The following is a 16,597-nucleotide window of genomic DNA, read 5'->3' on the forward strand; positions in this document are numbered from 1 at the left end:
CGTAAAACTTAGAGCACGTCCAGAGATTGTTTGGAAAAAATATTCCAATTTGAATTTGTTAGAAAACAGTAAAATGTGTACTTTACAGTGTGTTTTCAAAATTGTAAAACATTTAAAAATGAGCCAGAAAGTCATAAAGCTTATTAAAAATCATCCTAAAGGAGCTCAGAGCTGTCTATTCATTATCTTAAGAAAAGCACATTGTTCACCTACTTATCAGTTTGTCTACTGATGATGTGCTTGTGTAATGAAACTAAAAGCTATTATTACAAGCTTTTGATTTAGTTTACAAGAATTGTCCATTATGTTGAAGAAGTTCTAAACATTTCTATCACATATTTTTTTTTCAACTGATCATCCTCTACAAATAATCTTCCAATTGGCTGTCTGAACATTTATCCTTTATAATTCTCAATTTTTCTTTTAGTTTATAGAAGTTTTCTTTTCCCTGAAAACTTCACTCAGGATTTTCAAATTCAATGAGTCTTTAAGATTTCCTTTTAAAAACTACCATTTAGATTCTGAAATATTCATAAATATGGGAAAAGGTATCTTACACAATCGTTGCAGTCCATGTGGCATAAAACATGCTCTAAAATGTCACAATTTAAAATTTTCTTTCATTTCAGGAAAAAAAATCAAAACTGTACACTGAGGCAAGGTGACATACTACAAAAGGAAGATCTTCTTTTCCCCCACAGTTCTGGAAATGTAAACAAAAATATATAAGTACAAACGTGATTTTTGTGCCTTTTTCTTTAGTTTTTCAGCACCTCAGTGTTATTAGGTGTATTTATGCTTCGTACACTACATACTCTGTGTGCTCATATAGCTTTTCAGAGGAACTGAGGATTTTTTCACTACCAAATATCACTGGTGAAGCTCAGCTCTTTGGATGATAAAGGTAAAAGGGAATTGTTCCTAGGAATTTCCTCTGTATCCTTCAGAGCGTTATTAAGGGGTAGTTGTCCATTGAGTAGTGTTAGTGGCAAGTTGCAGTAAGTGTGGTGGTTGCCTAAAGATGGTAGTGGCAAGGTGGTGCTTGGCATTTCATGTTTATATCCTCTGCAACAGTGCCTCATTTGCATTGAATCTGAGTGATGGAATTCAGGGAGCTCAGCTTGAGACGGTGCCATAGAGGCCGAGGTATTGGTCATGGCAATTGAGGGTAGAGGCTGGAGTTCGCCAAAAAGCCCTTGCTCCGCAGAGTCTAGAGCATGGCAATGGGATAGCGTTTCTTTTTTCTTGATGGGCATTTCATACACTAAGTGCTTCCAAAACTTAGAATTTAATTTGCTGCTTTTGGGTCCCTTCCACTTGATCAGTGATAGAAGTTTGATGCTTCGCTTTAGTGATTCCACTTCCTGGCAATTCACCTTTCCTTTCAATTCTGTACACTCAATCAAAATCACTTTGATTTCACCACTGACTAGCATGTTATGGAGTCTGCTTTCCAGTTCAAAAATACTCCATCCTCGTCTGAGAATATAGTCTGGAGTTAGCACGATAATAAGTCTTCTGCTTTGCTCAACACATCTTGTGAGATCTTCAACGTATGCTACAAATCACAGAAAGAGAGAAAAAGTAAAACAAAGACATTTCCAGACTTTAAAGCATTAAGTTTGCATTCTAGGATAGCAAATATTCATCTTTCACAAAAGCCCCTCACATTTTCTTTTTTGTGTTGCATATTCAGAAAGCCCATTTCTGTAACAAATAAGAAATTTAAACAAACTGCTTAAATTCTTATTTTCTCCCCCCTTATGACTACTTACAGTGTCCTGGTGACCAATACAAATGGCTTCTTCAGAGCTTAGGTGTATTCCAGTGCTTTTTATGTAATTTAATCACTTAATTCATGGCACGTGTCCAGCCTAGTTAATACTCTAAGTGAATAGGCAATCAACTCATTGTTGAAAAGGAAACTGAATACTTAACAAAGTTATCATACTTTGGAGTTTCCCGTCCACCCCTTTTGTGTCCTTTTTATTCATGACTTTTAGTTGACAGATATTAACTGTACATATGAACCCTCGCTTTCAACTACTGAACAGAGAAGCTATGTTTACTAACCACATGAGAGATGAATTGTGCTATAGAGATGGTGGGAATTCTCTTATAGAATCACAGTCACCATATTTCTCAGAATACTTCTGTCACTTGTAGCCTTAAGTCCTCATTTTTGTCTTTCAAGCTAAGAGACAGGAAAGTGTTGTGTGTTTGTGAGATAAATAGGAATCAGTTTCTGTTATTTGTTCCATGGAAGAAGAGTGAAGAGTGTAGTGTAGAAAGACTAGGAAGTAGGGCAAGGAGGCTGTCTTACCGACAAATGTGTCTTTGCCCTATTTAGTGTTGCAATTCTGAAAGCAAGGTAGATATATGTTATGGCTTTTTCATATAGAAGAATGCTCAACTGCCTCTAGATTTGCATTAAACATTTTGTAATCATGCTTCCCAAAGTCTCACATGCCAAAAAAGGAAATGCACATATGTGTGTCGTTAACAAATGGAGACTTGGACACAGGTGCTGCAGCAGAAAGCACTCTTTACTAAACAGAGCATGAGGCCTTGTCTAATGCACAGTGCCCTTTAGCAGAAGCAGTGCTTATAGAAGCATAGCAACATTTGTCACTACAAATCTGCCCAAGGTTACAGCCTGCTTTCAAGAAGTCACATTGGGCATACAGTGTGGGGACACCAGACAGCTCAGTACAAGCCATTTAAAAAGAGAAACTTATTTTACTGATGCATATTTGACAGATGATCTTTGTCCAGGGTTGTATTTTCAGCACTTGGCAAGATGAAACCTTTCAAAAGCAATAATGAGCAAACTTTCTACATACCCTACTGATAAACAAACAACAAAAAAGTCTGTTTAAAGAGATACATAGAATTGTCCATGTAACAATTTTTTGTTAATGCTGTTTTGTTTTGATTTAATATATTCCGGGACATTCTCATGCAGTAACATCAGCAGCAAGTGAAGAAATAAGGTGGCTGCTTGAGTCAGGATGCAACATCTGAAGAATTTTGAATGTTTTTCCTTTAGAGATTATGTATTCAGGGAGAAAGTCAGCAGTAAAATCTGCTAAAACAAACCAACACAAAACAAAAACACCAGGGTGGGATGAGCAGCAATGAGGAAGTTTATCACTCTAATTGTCACTTAGAGAACTGGTGAAACAGAATGGAAGGAAAGGTAGAGAGTTTCAGTAGAGTGGAAAAATACTATCTCAATGTATCAACAGCTCTGACTCTTCATTTTCTTCCTTCCTTTCTGCTCCCAAAAAGAAAGAAGTTATGTGGGAAGCTTCATCATTAGAAGTTGGATCTGTAAGATACAGTAAAATAAACTGTCATGCATCTTTCCTGTTATTCTTTTTCACCTTTTCTCCAAAACAAAATAAACCAAAACCCAAACCCAGAATCATGTCAGTGCAAGAGTAATGAGGGTACATTTTTATTAGATAAACAATGGGTTAATTTGTTAATTTCATAGAACTTCTTTTTACAAATAATTTACCAAGAGGTTGTTTTTTACTACTATGCTTCTCTCATTAATTGAAGCCTATAATTTGATTTTTAAAAGAAGTATTGTACATACCTTGTCAGCCATCAGAGAAATATATACCTCCAGGCCCAACACTATTTTTATGCTAAGATATACTATAAGTGTAGTTTTAAGCTTTACTTTTGGTAGAAAAAGTAAAACTTTAGAAAAAAGTTTTATCTACACATCTCTGCTTTTAGAGAAATTACAATTCAAGCTCATGAAGTCCAAAACAAGTTATGCACATATGTACCAATTACTTCAATTGAGCAATTGTGGACATTGGCTTTGCTAACCTCTTCCTGGGATGCAGAAGAAAAGACTGTAAAATATTTTTTCCCATTAGTGTAGTTCTCCCAGTTCAGTCATCTATCATATTTTTCCATTTTTGGCTAAGTAAAATGTGACACTGGGGTTTGGGGGGTGTATTCTGAGGGACTTGTTACCTAGAATTTATATTTGGTCACAGAAGAAATATATCCAGACAGATTCCACTATGGTCAGGTTCACAAGGTGTGGGTGTTGAAGGAACCTTAGAGAGAGGGAGTGGTCCCTGTCTCCTGCATACTACCCTGACTGTGCTTATCCTGGCAAAGCCTAGTGGAGAGTTGAGGCAAGCATCCAGATAATTCTGACTGAAAACCTGCTGTGGTAGAAAAAGAGTTCTGAATTATCCTGGTTTGCCCTATATATACATTAATCATATGCACTGAAGTTGGTCAGTACATCAAAAAATTCCCCCAGTAGACAGCCCAAGCATCCCAAAGAAAACACAAGCCATTTCCTTGGGCCTTGTATTTTGTGTTCCACTTCACTTGGTAAAAAACCAAGTGGAAGTTTTCAGATGTGAAGCCCACATTTCACTTCTTGGGATGGTGATCAGTGGCTGGGCAGCAACCTCAATGTTTGAAAGCAGCTGGGGAGGTGCCTCTAAGAGCTGCCTGGCTCTGTGGAAAAGAAGGAGAGACTGTGCCCTTGCTCTAATATTCTGGCTCTCTCTCTGTGTTTGCTTCTCTCTGTTTTTCTCCCTTTCCTTCTCTCCTTTCTCTACCTCTTGCTCTCTTCCTTTTTTCTTTTTCTGTTCTTCCCATCTCTTCTTTAGACTCCCTGGTTTCTTTCTTCCTCTTTTTTTCCTTTCTTCTTTTCCCCTTCCTTTCTTGTCCCTGTTCTCTCCTTGTTCCTCGCTCCCTCTTTTCTTAATCCTTTTTCTTTTCCTTTGGGAAAAAACATGAATCTAGCTATAATGAAAAAATGCTCCTAAATGAAGAGGAAACAAACCACGCAGATTTCAAGAAGTGTACTTCTTTATCTTTAGCTAGGGAGCTGCTGTTGGCTCTGTGAATGAAGCAAGTTCCCAAGATCATTTTCCCCTCATCGTGGGGTTGCGTATCAGTATCTAGTGACTGTGATTTGAACCTGAATCCATTAAAGCCAATGTCTTGATTTGGTGTGATCCATGAGCAACAAGTGACTTTTTTTTTTATTTTTAAAAGGCTATGATTTTAAAAGATGATGAATAAGATGAATATGATGCAGGGGACAGCAGATGTGATCCACAAATCTTAAAATATTTATCATCTGGACCTTTAGCAGAGATTTACCACCTGAATTAGAGACCAGTCAGGGTGGTTAGGCTTGGAACAGTTCCAAATAAACTAACCAGAAACAAGTATAAAGTTAAGATATTGCTGGTCCAAAGCACAGTCCCCAACAGGCATTTCAGGCAGTTGGGTTTGCATGGCAGGCTGTGGTTTTGTGGGAGACATTTTAGAAACCTTCAGAAAACGTTTTAAAAAGCTTGTTACCACAAAGAAATAATAAAGAAACATTTTTTTTTAATTCCCAGTACATATGAATACTCAGTACATCTTGCCCCAACTTGTTCAGGCAAATTTAGCAAAAGAGAAGCAAGAATCTCTTAAAGATTCTGTCTTTTTCCCACATAAAATATATAATATTCCTTTAATAAAAGGTCACAAAGTCATGTCTTTGCAAATTTTTGCTTGCAGTAACTTCTGATGCCAGAGAAGACCAAAGGGGGCTGTGTCTGGTAATCTTCGGTTTCTCTAGAAAAGCCTGTGAAACCACAGCAGAATAATATCAGGCATGAAACAAAGCCAATCAAGTGCATTTAACCTATTCATGATCTTCACAATTAGTAGAAGAAAAACATATTGAATGAAATTTTGATAGAGGTACCTAATTTAGCATAAGAGACATTTTCACATTGTAAGTGCCAATGCAAATAACTTTTGTCTTTTTGTCTTAGCCAGAGGTTGTTTTCAAAACATTTTCAAAGAAAACGTCTTGTCACTAGACCTTCTTTTTGCCCGTGTACATGCGGGTAGAATCAGTATTGGTGGATATCCGTGAGAGTGACTACTACACCCTTACTGATGTTAAGGAAGGCAAATTTGATTTTAAAATCTCTCTCAGGAGGAATTATATAAAAGAAAACGTCAACACATTTAGAGCTGAAGGATTAAAGAAAAATGACTTGAAAATGAGCCATGCTTGTTAATAAAGCAAAAGGGTAAAATGGATGAAAATACAGATAATCTAGAAATGGAAAGACTAGCAATCCCAAGAAATTGCTTGTATAGGGAAACATATGCTCTAAAAATCTCAATACTCTTTTTCACATTCTAAGCCTCTGACTGTGCTGCAGTTGTAGAAAGCACAGGAGAGTATAAACACTCGTGGATTCTTTTGTGGTCTACCTACTGGCTACTAACCATCTACTTTTGCAACTTAATCAATTAGCTCTCTGTAAATTATTTTTGTACTGGTACTTGCACTTGTTTCAGGATTATTAATTTTTTCCATATAAATTATTTTTATCAGTACTTTCACTTATGTCATGGTTATTATCAGAGCATGTGGCATATTTTTTAGGTTAAAAAGTCAAATATGTAGGATATACATATGATATAGCTTACTTTGCTAGATTCAAATGATAGTAATTTGATGTTTAAATTCATAATTATGTACAGCTATTAAATAAAAACAAACATCATTAGAGTGAGACAAGATGCATCAATACGTATCATTCCCCTTTATCTTTTGGTGAACATTAGCTAAGTGATAATCATTAACAACGATTTTTTAATATAGTCTAATATATGAAGAATTAAGTTAAAAATCTATATATTTTCCCATATAGCAAGAAAAATGTATTTTCACTACTATATAACTGTGGAACAGTTATTAGAGCCTTAGCGTATAAAGAGGCTTATAGTAAGGTACATTTTATTATAGTCTCCATGAAAATAGTGCTTTATTATTAAAAGATAAGTACTAAACAACAGGAAGAGTTAACAAGGTGACTGTGTGTTACCTGATCTGTAGGATTTGGTGTTTTGATTCTCCTGGCAGATGTAGTATTCTGTTATCTGCTACAGAGGTTGAGGTTCCACAATTTTTATTTAGCCAGGTGTGTATGTGTGTGTGTGGCCATTTCCTGTGTGATACTATGTGTTCTGCAAAAAAACCTCCCCTTTTCCCTAACTCCCTCAAATTCTTAGCATGATATTTAACAAACAGCGAGAGTTTTGTTCTTAACTAGTATAAGGATCCTACAGAATTATGAACAGTGAATATATGAATAGTTAACTTGGACTTGTTGAGATCCTGTGTTTCCAGGGAATTTTTTTTCTATCCGCATGTGACTTTGAAGGCCTTATTTCTGGTAGTGAATTCTTAATATTTGCTTTTTCATTTCACATATAGGTGGATAAGGAGGCATGACTAAGGGGAAAAATCCACCTTAGAATGCTGTCCCTTTTCTGTTCTCTTTCAGAGGAAAGGTAAGTAAGGAGACACATTCAGAGTATACCCAAAGAAAGAGAAAGTCGAATGTAAAAAAGACATACTCTAAAATGACCTATCTGACTTCTTTTTTCCCTTCCTCTCAAGCCCGAAAAACATGTATACACAACTAATTCCCACTTATATAACTTCATAGACTATGAGACAAAGCTATTGTTACTTATGGAGACTTTTCCATATTTCCTTCAGTGCTTAAATTGTTATATTCTCATTTGCTGTTTTTTCTTTAATTCCCAGACTTTGACCTCCATTTCCTGATTGAAGTTTTAAAAAGTGGATCCTAGCCTCTACGTTAAGTGTTGATGAGAAAACTCATCCATTAACCTTAGCAAATTTTTAAGAAGATCAAAATACAGTTTCCTCTCTCATGCACATTCATTCTCTCTCTCTCTCTCTCTCTCTCTCTCTCTCTCTCTCTCTCATCTCTCAGATGAAGGAAATTGTCAACACATCTAATTTCATTCTATTTGAGTAATTTTTACACAATGTGTTAAATTTCCTTGGTTGTACATGTGACCTCTGCCTCACACTTTTTAGGTCACGGACATTAGATTGCCTGGAAAAGGATTTTATTATTCCCCAAGGACAACTTACTTGAATGATGTCCAATCGGTTCAGCTATTAGAGGAACTACTGGCAAAGAACACTTAGAGATCCATGTACGAAATGTTTTTTGCATGCCTCACTTCAGAAGTGACTAGGGATCATCTGACACCAGATGTATTCTCCAGTCATTTGTCATTTCATTGTCAGCACGATCGCATGGCTAGTCCTAAGCAGTAAAAGACTGAAGATAGACTAGTGAGGTAAGTCTACCAAATGTAAGAATGCTATCAGATATGATAGGTGTTTTCCTTGAAATTAGTGGAGTCCTAGGATTATCGATTGAGAGAAACTCATGAATATTGGAGCATGGAAACAAGTAGAAAAACAATGTTATATTTGAGGCCAAATTTAGATATCTAATTTCAATGGACATTGTTGGTTAGCCATATGCATGATAATATTTTACCAGACTAGTGACTTTCTATGGTATAATCTTGACTAATTCATGTGGAGATACCCCAAATCTTCCCATGAATAGAAGGAGAAATTGAAAAGCCTTTGAGGATTTTTTCTTCTTCAAGTACACTCACACAGTGTACTTAATTTTGTCCAAGCTTCTGTCAGAATTGGCTTAAACTATAATTGTTAATAAATATTGTCCATATACTTTAAGTGATTTTTTTTAAGGATAAACAAAGACTATCAGATTTTTTTCTTCCCTTAGCCTTAGAGTTTTGTTTTCTTCTTCTGACAAGTGGGCATCAGCCTGATTCCATAAACCTTTTATAATTTTATGTTTCTTAATCGCTACAGAAACACTGAGATAAGATGGATCCAAGAGCCTAAATGGTGCTTGTCCAACAATGTCCTCAATTTCAGGATCTCACTTGCACAGCTGGTTTTTGTTGGTCACATGTCAGCCTCAGAGCACATCTGTTCATTCCTCAAGGATTCACTAGGCCCCATGAACACAATGTGCTCTGTGTAGAATACTTTATACCACAAAACTCAGCAGCTGCAGGGGTGAGAAAATCTCTACTTCTCAAGTTTGTGTCTCTAGGCAGTTTGAGCAGGGTGTTTTCTATCTGGCTTTCTTTGGGTTGCTTGTCATTTCTGACATACAGATGCTTGTTGGCAGCAAAGTTGCTTTTACTGTTCTCAGGGACAGATGTTTCTAGTCTGGGAAGAAATAGACCAAACTTTTACTGGAAAGTAGAAATTCTTGCCACATTAGGCACCCAACCTGAGAAAACATAAGGAAGAACCTGGCCATAGGCTCAAGAATGGAAAGGTATTCACTGCCAAGAAAATAATGTCCAGAACTGAAGACCTAGGTTCAGCATTTAGGAAAATTATTTGTGTCAACATCTCAATCTTTTGGGTCATAAAAAACAAACAACAGTATTTTCCCATTAGGTGTGTGGGAAAAGTATGGAGAACCCCAGTTCATCTGGGAAGGCAACATCTTTGTATCTGTGTGTTTTGAAAACTCTTCTTGGAGAGAGGACAGAGAAGGACAGGGAGAGAAAGAGGAGATTTATATACTTTTGAAACTGTGCATTGGAAAGGTTTATAAGTTGACAAGTCTGAATTGGTGTACCTTGAGACCGGCACAGAAATAAGTGAAGGTACATGAAAAGGAATGACATTAAGCATAAATGGGTTTCTATGACACACTTTGTTAATTTGATTCATAGAAAGTTATTGTTGTAGCTGAAGGATGATCTTGTGATGTTTGCTTTTATGGTCCTCAGAGGTCTCATTGGTAGTTTTGGAGGAAGAAATAGTCTTAGGTCAATATGTGTTAAATGAGATGTGAGGGACAAAAACAGCTTATAATATTGTAACTAGGATTTTCCCTCCACAGGAATGTGTCTATATTTATATAGCATAACCTGTTAAATCTGTACCAATGGCTGCAAATTCAGACCACAGAAGCTTCTTTAATAACATACACACACCAAGTCCAAAATGTTGTACTCTGTCATTCATGTGTAAATCAAGTATATTATTCATATACTTCATGGACTTCCTGAATGTGTGCTAAAAATGCCAAGGAAAAACTCGTTAATCGTGACATGGTGACTGCTCAGCTAGCAGTGAAATGTTGATGGAAAAGAAAAATTGTCAAAGGGCCTTTTTAAGAACCTCCGCAGGTTACACTCACAAATCGGAATTTAGAGAACATGAATTTCCTAGTTCAGGAAGGAAGGATTAAAAGAAAACACCCTCCAGTGGTTGCATCTAAAAATTGTATAGATTTCCCAAATGGCTGACTGTGAAAGAAATATTCTTGTGTGCCATCTTGTACCCAGAATCAAGTCCCTGCTCAGTCTGATGTTTGTATAATCTGAAAAAATTGATAATTATCTTCTATGGACGATCAAATCTCTGTCATCCTGATGACATCATCTTGGGGTTTTTATGTTGAATTATTTAAATAATAATGATGATGATTACCTAACTAGATGACTATATCTTATCTTATGCAGTACATCAAAATACTGAATAAAATCCTCTGTCTTTGAACTAGGCTTATGCTTAGCAGTCCTTGGCTACATGTGCTCTTAGAATAAAGGCTGAGTGCACTTGGTATATTAAGCAATTGTCATCTACTGGGTCTTAACTAAAGTGGAGCACCTGTGCTCTATGTGATCTTTATTTCCCTTTCTAATGGGCATAATGGATAAAGCACAGTCTTCCAGTTCAGAAGGTCATTAATGTTCAAATGTTCAGACATGAATACTGACATTTTTCAGTTTTAGTGGAAGCTGAGAGAAGGTTTATATTGTGTTGTTAGCAATTAAAGAATGCAAGAATGCAGAAGAGGCAGCAAAATACTGAGTAATATTGAAGATGATTTGACATATAATATTGACTCTGCTTTCATAATGCAGTAATGCCTTATACAGTTTACCACATTATCATGTCAAATGAATTGGTAGAATTTCTAAGTTTAATAAAGTTCATTACTCATATGATCATACAACTATCATGACAGCATGCACAACACCCATGCAAACTGACAAAAACCAGCACAGACCTGGGGAAATGAGCGGGAGGCCCCAAATTTGGCAAAGAACTACAGGCAGTTGATCACTGCTAGGTGAGGGAGAGTTGATCTTCTTAAGGGAGTGATTCTAGATAAACTGAACAGGCTCCGGTAGGTGAACTCACAGTGAAGGACATCTGGGTACGCAAAGGACTTGATAGCTCTTAACATACATGAATGACAGAGGCATGAAATCCTGCTATTGGGCTATGGGGTGGGGGGTGGTGCAGATAAGGGACAGGGTCTAAATATGGTTAAGATGTATAGTATAAAATGGGCAAAATTTCAATAAAAATAAACATTGAAAGAATGCCTTTCAAACACTGTCTTAAAAAAACATAAAGGCCTTGATTTTTCATTACTCTTTCTCTCGAGCCAACACTGTTGAAAGTACCTGTCAAGTACCAAACGACTTTAAATCTTATTAGACAATAGAATTGTTATGATAAATGAAGTGCAGTACACTGCTAATAGAATTTATATAATCTTCCTTATAAGATGTAAAGAAATGGAAAGCTATACAAAGTTACAAAATGAAACAAAATATCACAAGTCTACACATTTATAGTAAAAGGAATATGCATACAACATAAACATAGGAGAGGAGAGATTACTATGGATTTTTCACTGAAGAGTTGTGAAGGGATCTTGCATAATGGGGAATGTGCACATATGAATGAACTCTCCAGAATGGTGGAAGCATAAGGAAAGTAGAGACGAAATCAGTATCTGAGGAACAACTAGGCTTCATGCTGGGGTAGCAGATGTGAGAATGGAAAAAATGTGAGGGCCAGTGGCTTTTGGAGAAAGACACTGAAGCCCAGCAATGATTCTGAGGCAGAAGGATATTTCTTGGGCAATGCATTGATATAAACTGATGCTTCAAGTTATGAAAATGGGAGAAATTACAGAAAGAAAAGAAGCCTAGAGACTTCTTATATTTCAGGAAAGTAGACTTGGAAATAATTGAAATATATTGAATATACCGAAAGGTCCAAAGAAGACAATAAGTGCATGTATCGATATATACACAAACCATACATACACATGATTCCTAAAAATATAAATAATAAAAAAGCAGTCCATTCCTTTTTCTCACTCAGCAGCTTAATGATCATGGTGAAATGATGATGATCTGAATAAACATTACTGAGGAACAGCATAACCTAGCAGAATGAGATCTAGATGTACTCCCAGATCCTCTCTCTCTCTCCCTCCCTCCCTCACTCCCTCTTCTCTCTCTCTACACACACACACACACACACACACACACACACACACACACACACACGCCCCCGTGCATGCACATATATGCACACAAGCACATGCATGCACACAGGGTAACTGAAAGTTTGAAGTGAAATAATGTTTGTGAAGCTATTTTAGCTGTGAAAAAGAACTGAAGATAAAGTTCTTATTTTGTAATTATCACATTTGTTTTGAATTCTGTTTACCAGTTCAAACTTTCTCTATTAAGGATTTGAACAGAGACATATGCAAAAGAGTTATGGACCTTTTATTTTCCTTCAATGATATTTTCAAAGCTCTTTGAAGGCAAAGATCATATCTTAGTCGCTTGTTCTCCTTATACTTTACCACACACATGTTCTGAACAAAGTGCATGTTTTTAACAAAAACAAATACCATATTTTGACTTGAAACTTAATTTGCTCTGAAAGCTCAAACGTAGATGCAATATGTCTATTACTGAAAGTAGCAGTCACGTCTATAGCGTCTGGCACATCTTAAAACTTATTTAAATACTAAATACATATGGAAAATACTGTACCCAGTGGCATCGTAAACCTTTTAAAGTGGATTTTTTCATAAATCTGTGAATGAGTGACATGGCATAGTAAATAACAAGGGTTAAAGGCAAAGATTCAAAGTTTAGTGACATTTATTGTCGATAGAATTAGAAGCACAATGACAGAAGACCAGCTTTGCAAATGTAGCACATTGAAGTAGTTTTAGCTGCATTATACAACATTTTAAAATGAAATACTATAAATTTCTGAGGACACCAAAGCAATATAATAAATACCACCAAGGTATAATTTTAAAAATCACAATTAAAATAATTATGAGAATGCATTCAAAATAACTCCGATACTCTAAAGTCAGAATGTACACATTAAGCAGAATTTTGAAATAAAAATCTATTGAGATACAATTTTCTAAAAAGTTGGCTCTGATGCTTGATATGTCCATGTAAGTTGCTGAAAGAAACTGAAAGTTTTAAATACAAAATGTGAAATTACTTACTTCCACTTGGAATCAGATCCCTTTCTGGGATGAAGAGTTTATATCCATAGTGTTTTTCTAGAACATCTGGCAGTATTTCAAGAGCAAACTGTTCTTCTTCAGGGTTGTCACAATCTAAAGTATCTTGATCCACTTTTGTGTAAGATAGATAGGCATCATATTCCTTGTTGTCTTAAAGAACAGCAGCAACAACAATAAAATGTTATAAGTATTAGCAGGTTCTCTTCGGATATTATATGTCTATAACTACTAACAGGCTAAAGAAAACATTGAAATTAGTGACTGTCTTTAATAATTGGAAAAATAATTCATATGCTATATTCTAAATAATGTATTATATATTTCAACATAAATAGTTCATATTATATGAACTAAAACTGTTATGGACCACACTGGAACAGTTACAGTCAGGGCAGCTTAAAGCACAGAACTACTGTTAATTTTGGTGACTAAACACATTTGTGATATTCAATGATATTTGCAAATGATTAGCTCAGAATGTTTGAATGCAGGACTAAAGAGACCAATGTCATGGATTTGAGCACTTTATGTGCCAGTTGTCATGGCTCTGTCACTTAGTCACAGACTATACTTTATTTGCACAAATATGTGCAAGAGATCCAAAAGAGGCTGGGCCTTAAAGTGTGAAAGATTGAAATAATCCAGCTTTGGTCCTGAAGACCCTACTCACCGCATATGCCATACTTCCAGTTGGTGAATGTCACCATCTTCATATACAAAAAGGACTTCATTACCAAATATCAGAAATAGCAGCTGGGTTTTATACAAGTGCATTGCTTGTTATTCTTGGTCAGTCCATAGCCAACTAATTTGACACAAGTTCCAAAAGAAGCCTTTGTTTCAAAATATACATCCTTCCAATATGGTCAAATTAGGTCCTTTGTTCACACTCTTAGTCAGGGAGTTAAGTGTGCTTCTCAGTGTAATTTTTTTCCTCTCCTTTGCTGTACTGGCACAGAGCCAGTTTCTCTAGCATACAAATGTGCATGTTTGCTTGCATATTTTTATTCAAAATGCTGATGAATACAGCTCCCCATTGTATTAGTCCCCATAGGCTTTAGAGAGGCCATGTCATAAATGTTAGGGTATTTTCAAATTTCCTTATTTATAGAAAAATTATATTTAAAAATTAATTTAGTGACCAAAAGTTCATGTGAAACTTGTAATGCCTAATACTGGTTTCTTGAAAGTAATTTTGAAAGACTGGTAGACATATGTTTTTATAACGTTAATATTTCCATTAAAACAGATTTGATTACAATATACTTAAAACCTCACCAAAAGACATTTTGTAGAATCAACTATTCATTTACTTACCAATGCTATTAATTTTTTCTACCTGCTGAATCAGGTATAAACTATAACGATGAAGCAAGATATATATGCTATATTATAGGAGTAGATGTAAACTGCTATCTAGCCATATCTAAGATAGGATTTATGTTCAAATTCTTGCATAATCTGACCACTCACCACTCCCACACAGAAAGAACCCTGTTATGATACTGTCTGAGAGCAAGATGAAAACTTATATACATAGCACATCCTATGTATATGAAAGGCGCCTATACCCTTACTTAGGTTTCTTGATTGCCTAGAAGCAGATGCACACAAAATACTGTCCTGGATATGTGAGGAGATATTTTGGCTTAAAAATTGGGCACGTTCCACTGTTGTACATAAAACTATACTTGGAATGGAAAATGTTCATAAGCAATGCTAATGTAAGAACCTCCTGGAAATGCTAGCACCTCTGCCCTTGCTCCAATCAAGTGCAGGATGCACCTGCAGGCCCTTGACTTTCTCCAGCTATAATTACTCACCTGGGACTCAAAGCTGTCGATGATACACAGCTGGAAGAATAAAACAGGCCAAAGGACAAACAGCTCTATTCCTATGAGCAGAATTTGTTTCATGGTTCTTGGTGGATATTATTGCTGCCTCAAACTCCATGTCAGATCAGACCCTGGTTTCCCATCTTACAAACATATCTAAATTCTACTACCTATTAATTAACAATGATTTGTTAAACATATACTATGAGATTTTCCATATTCAGTGGTAGTTGCCTGACTCAATCCACCACCTTACCAGACATTTTAGACCCTTGGCCCATTGTGCACCCAGGCATAGAATATTTGCCCTCCAACTGTGCTGGAACTCACTTATTCTTGGTCCTATCTTCAGTTGCTTCACCTATGTCCTAATTTAACAGTGAAATACAAAAATTTTCTTGTAATAATTTATTTCTAAATTTTCATATCCTAAATCAGTTATGACAAAGAGTGCCCATGTCTTTGACATGTTAATATCTGACATACCTACCTGGATAATACATTTTCCTTATCTTTGTAAAAGCACATCACTTTTTGGAAAATGGTTGCTTTCGTTTCAGTCATGTCACTTAAAGATTAATGAAGAGCTCATGGTGCTTTGTCAGAACAGGAAAAGAACTCTCAAAGCCACCATGTCAGATGTCTCAGAAACTAGAATGCCAACTAGTAAGCAAGAAATGACGCAGATGTCACAGCTTTAAAAGGCACTTTTGCCTTATGTAGAAAGCCAAGAAATTTTCACAAATAGCTACAGCTGTTTCTCACAGAGAGCGACAAGATCCATAAAGCAAAAGCAAAATCATGATGGAAACAAGGTTAAAAGAAAATTTGACAATTGTCTTCAAACCTAGAGGCAGATCAGTGACAGCACTTTTCTACACAGCATTAATGAGGTTTCTGTGTTAAATCATGCTAACTAAACTTACTTAAGGAACCAGAAAATAGAGCACAACACAGACAAGCTGTTGGAAGGAGGATGATTGGCAGAGTGGTCACCATAACTATGCTGCTCCTAATGAAGAAAGATATTATGAAGATGACCAGACTATTCGTGGAGGAATTTTCTTGTTGTCACACCTGTCCTTCCATGTTTTAAGATCTAATTTTAATTCTGTTTATCATCAGGAAGCCATTCCTGCTTGGTAGCCCAGTATTTCTGCAGCTGTACTAAGCACAGTGCTAAACCCTTAGTTTCTAAAGAGAGCAAAACTTTGTAAACTTGTGATTATTTTACACCTGGTGCCTAACATATCTGTGTAGCATGTGTATATAGTGTTGATCCAAATGGAGACGATCAGTGAATTCTTCATCCATAATGCCTGCAATGTAGTAGATGCTTAGTAAATATTTAATTACTACAAAGCCAAATGATCAACTATATGAAGCAATCTTTGGTGTGCTGAAAATAAATAAAATTAAAATTGGCTAAGAAATCAAAATTTGTTGCATAATTTTTGTAAAACAAACTCCAGAACAACTTGCATGAAATGTAAGTATATA

The 16,597-nt window shown here is 36.0% G+C and overlaps 1 protein-coding gene across 1 annotated transcript in view; it reads right to left on the bottom strand.

Annotated features, from left to right (window-relative positions):
* Positions 1–566: 566 nt before the first annotated feature.
* Positions 567–16,597, bottom strand: part of Il1rapl2 (interleukin 1 receptor accessory protein like 2) — a 1,274,770-nt gene continuing 1,258,739 nt past the window's right edge. The window contains exons 9-10 of the mRNA XM_008852990.1: positions 13,242–13,412; positions 567–1,558 (exon numbers count right to left, since the gene is read on the bottom strand). Coding sequence (XP_008851212.1) covers positions 861–1,558; positions 13,242–13,412 — 869 coding nt within the window. The 3' untranslated portion in view covers positions 567–860. The remainder of the gene's footprint in view (positions 1,559–13,241; positions 13,413–16,597) is intronic.

Source organism: Nannospalax galili, unplaced genomic scaffold (assembly GCF_000622305.1).
Source record: "Nannospalax galili isolate Female #2095 unplaced genomic scaffold, S.galili_v1.0 scaffold25, whole genome shotgun sequence".
Taxonomy (NCBI): Eukaryota; Metazoa; Chordata; class Mammalia; order Rodentia; family Spalacidae; genus Nannospalax; species Nannospalax galili.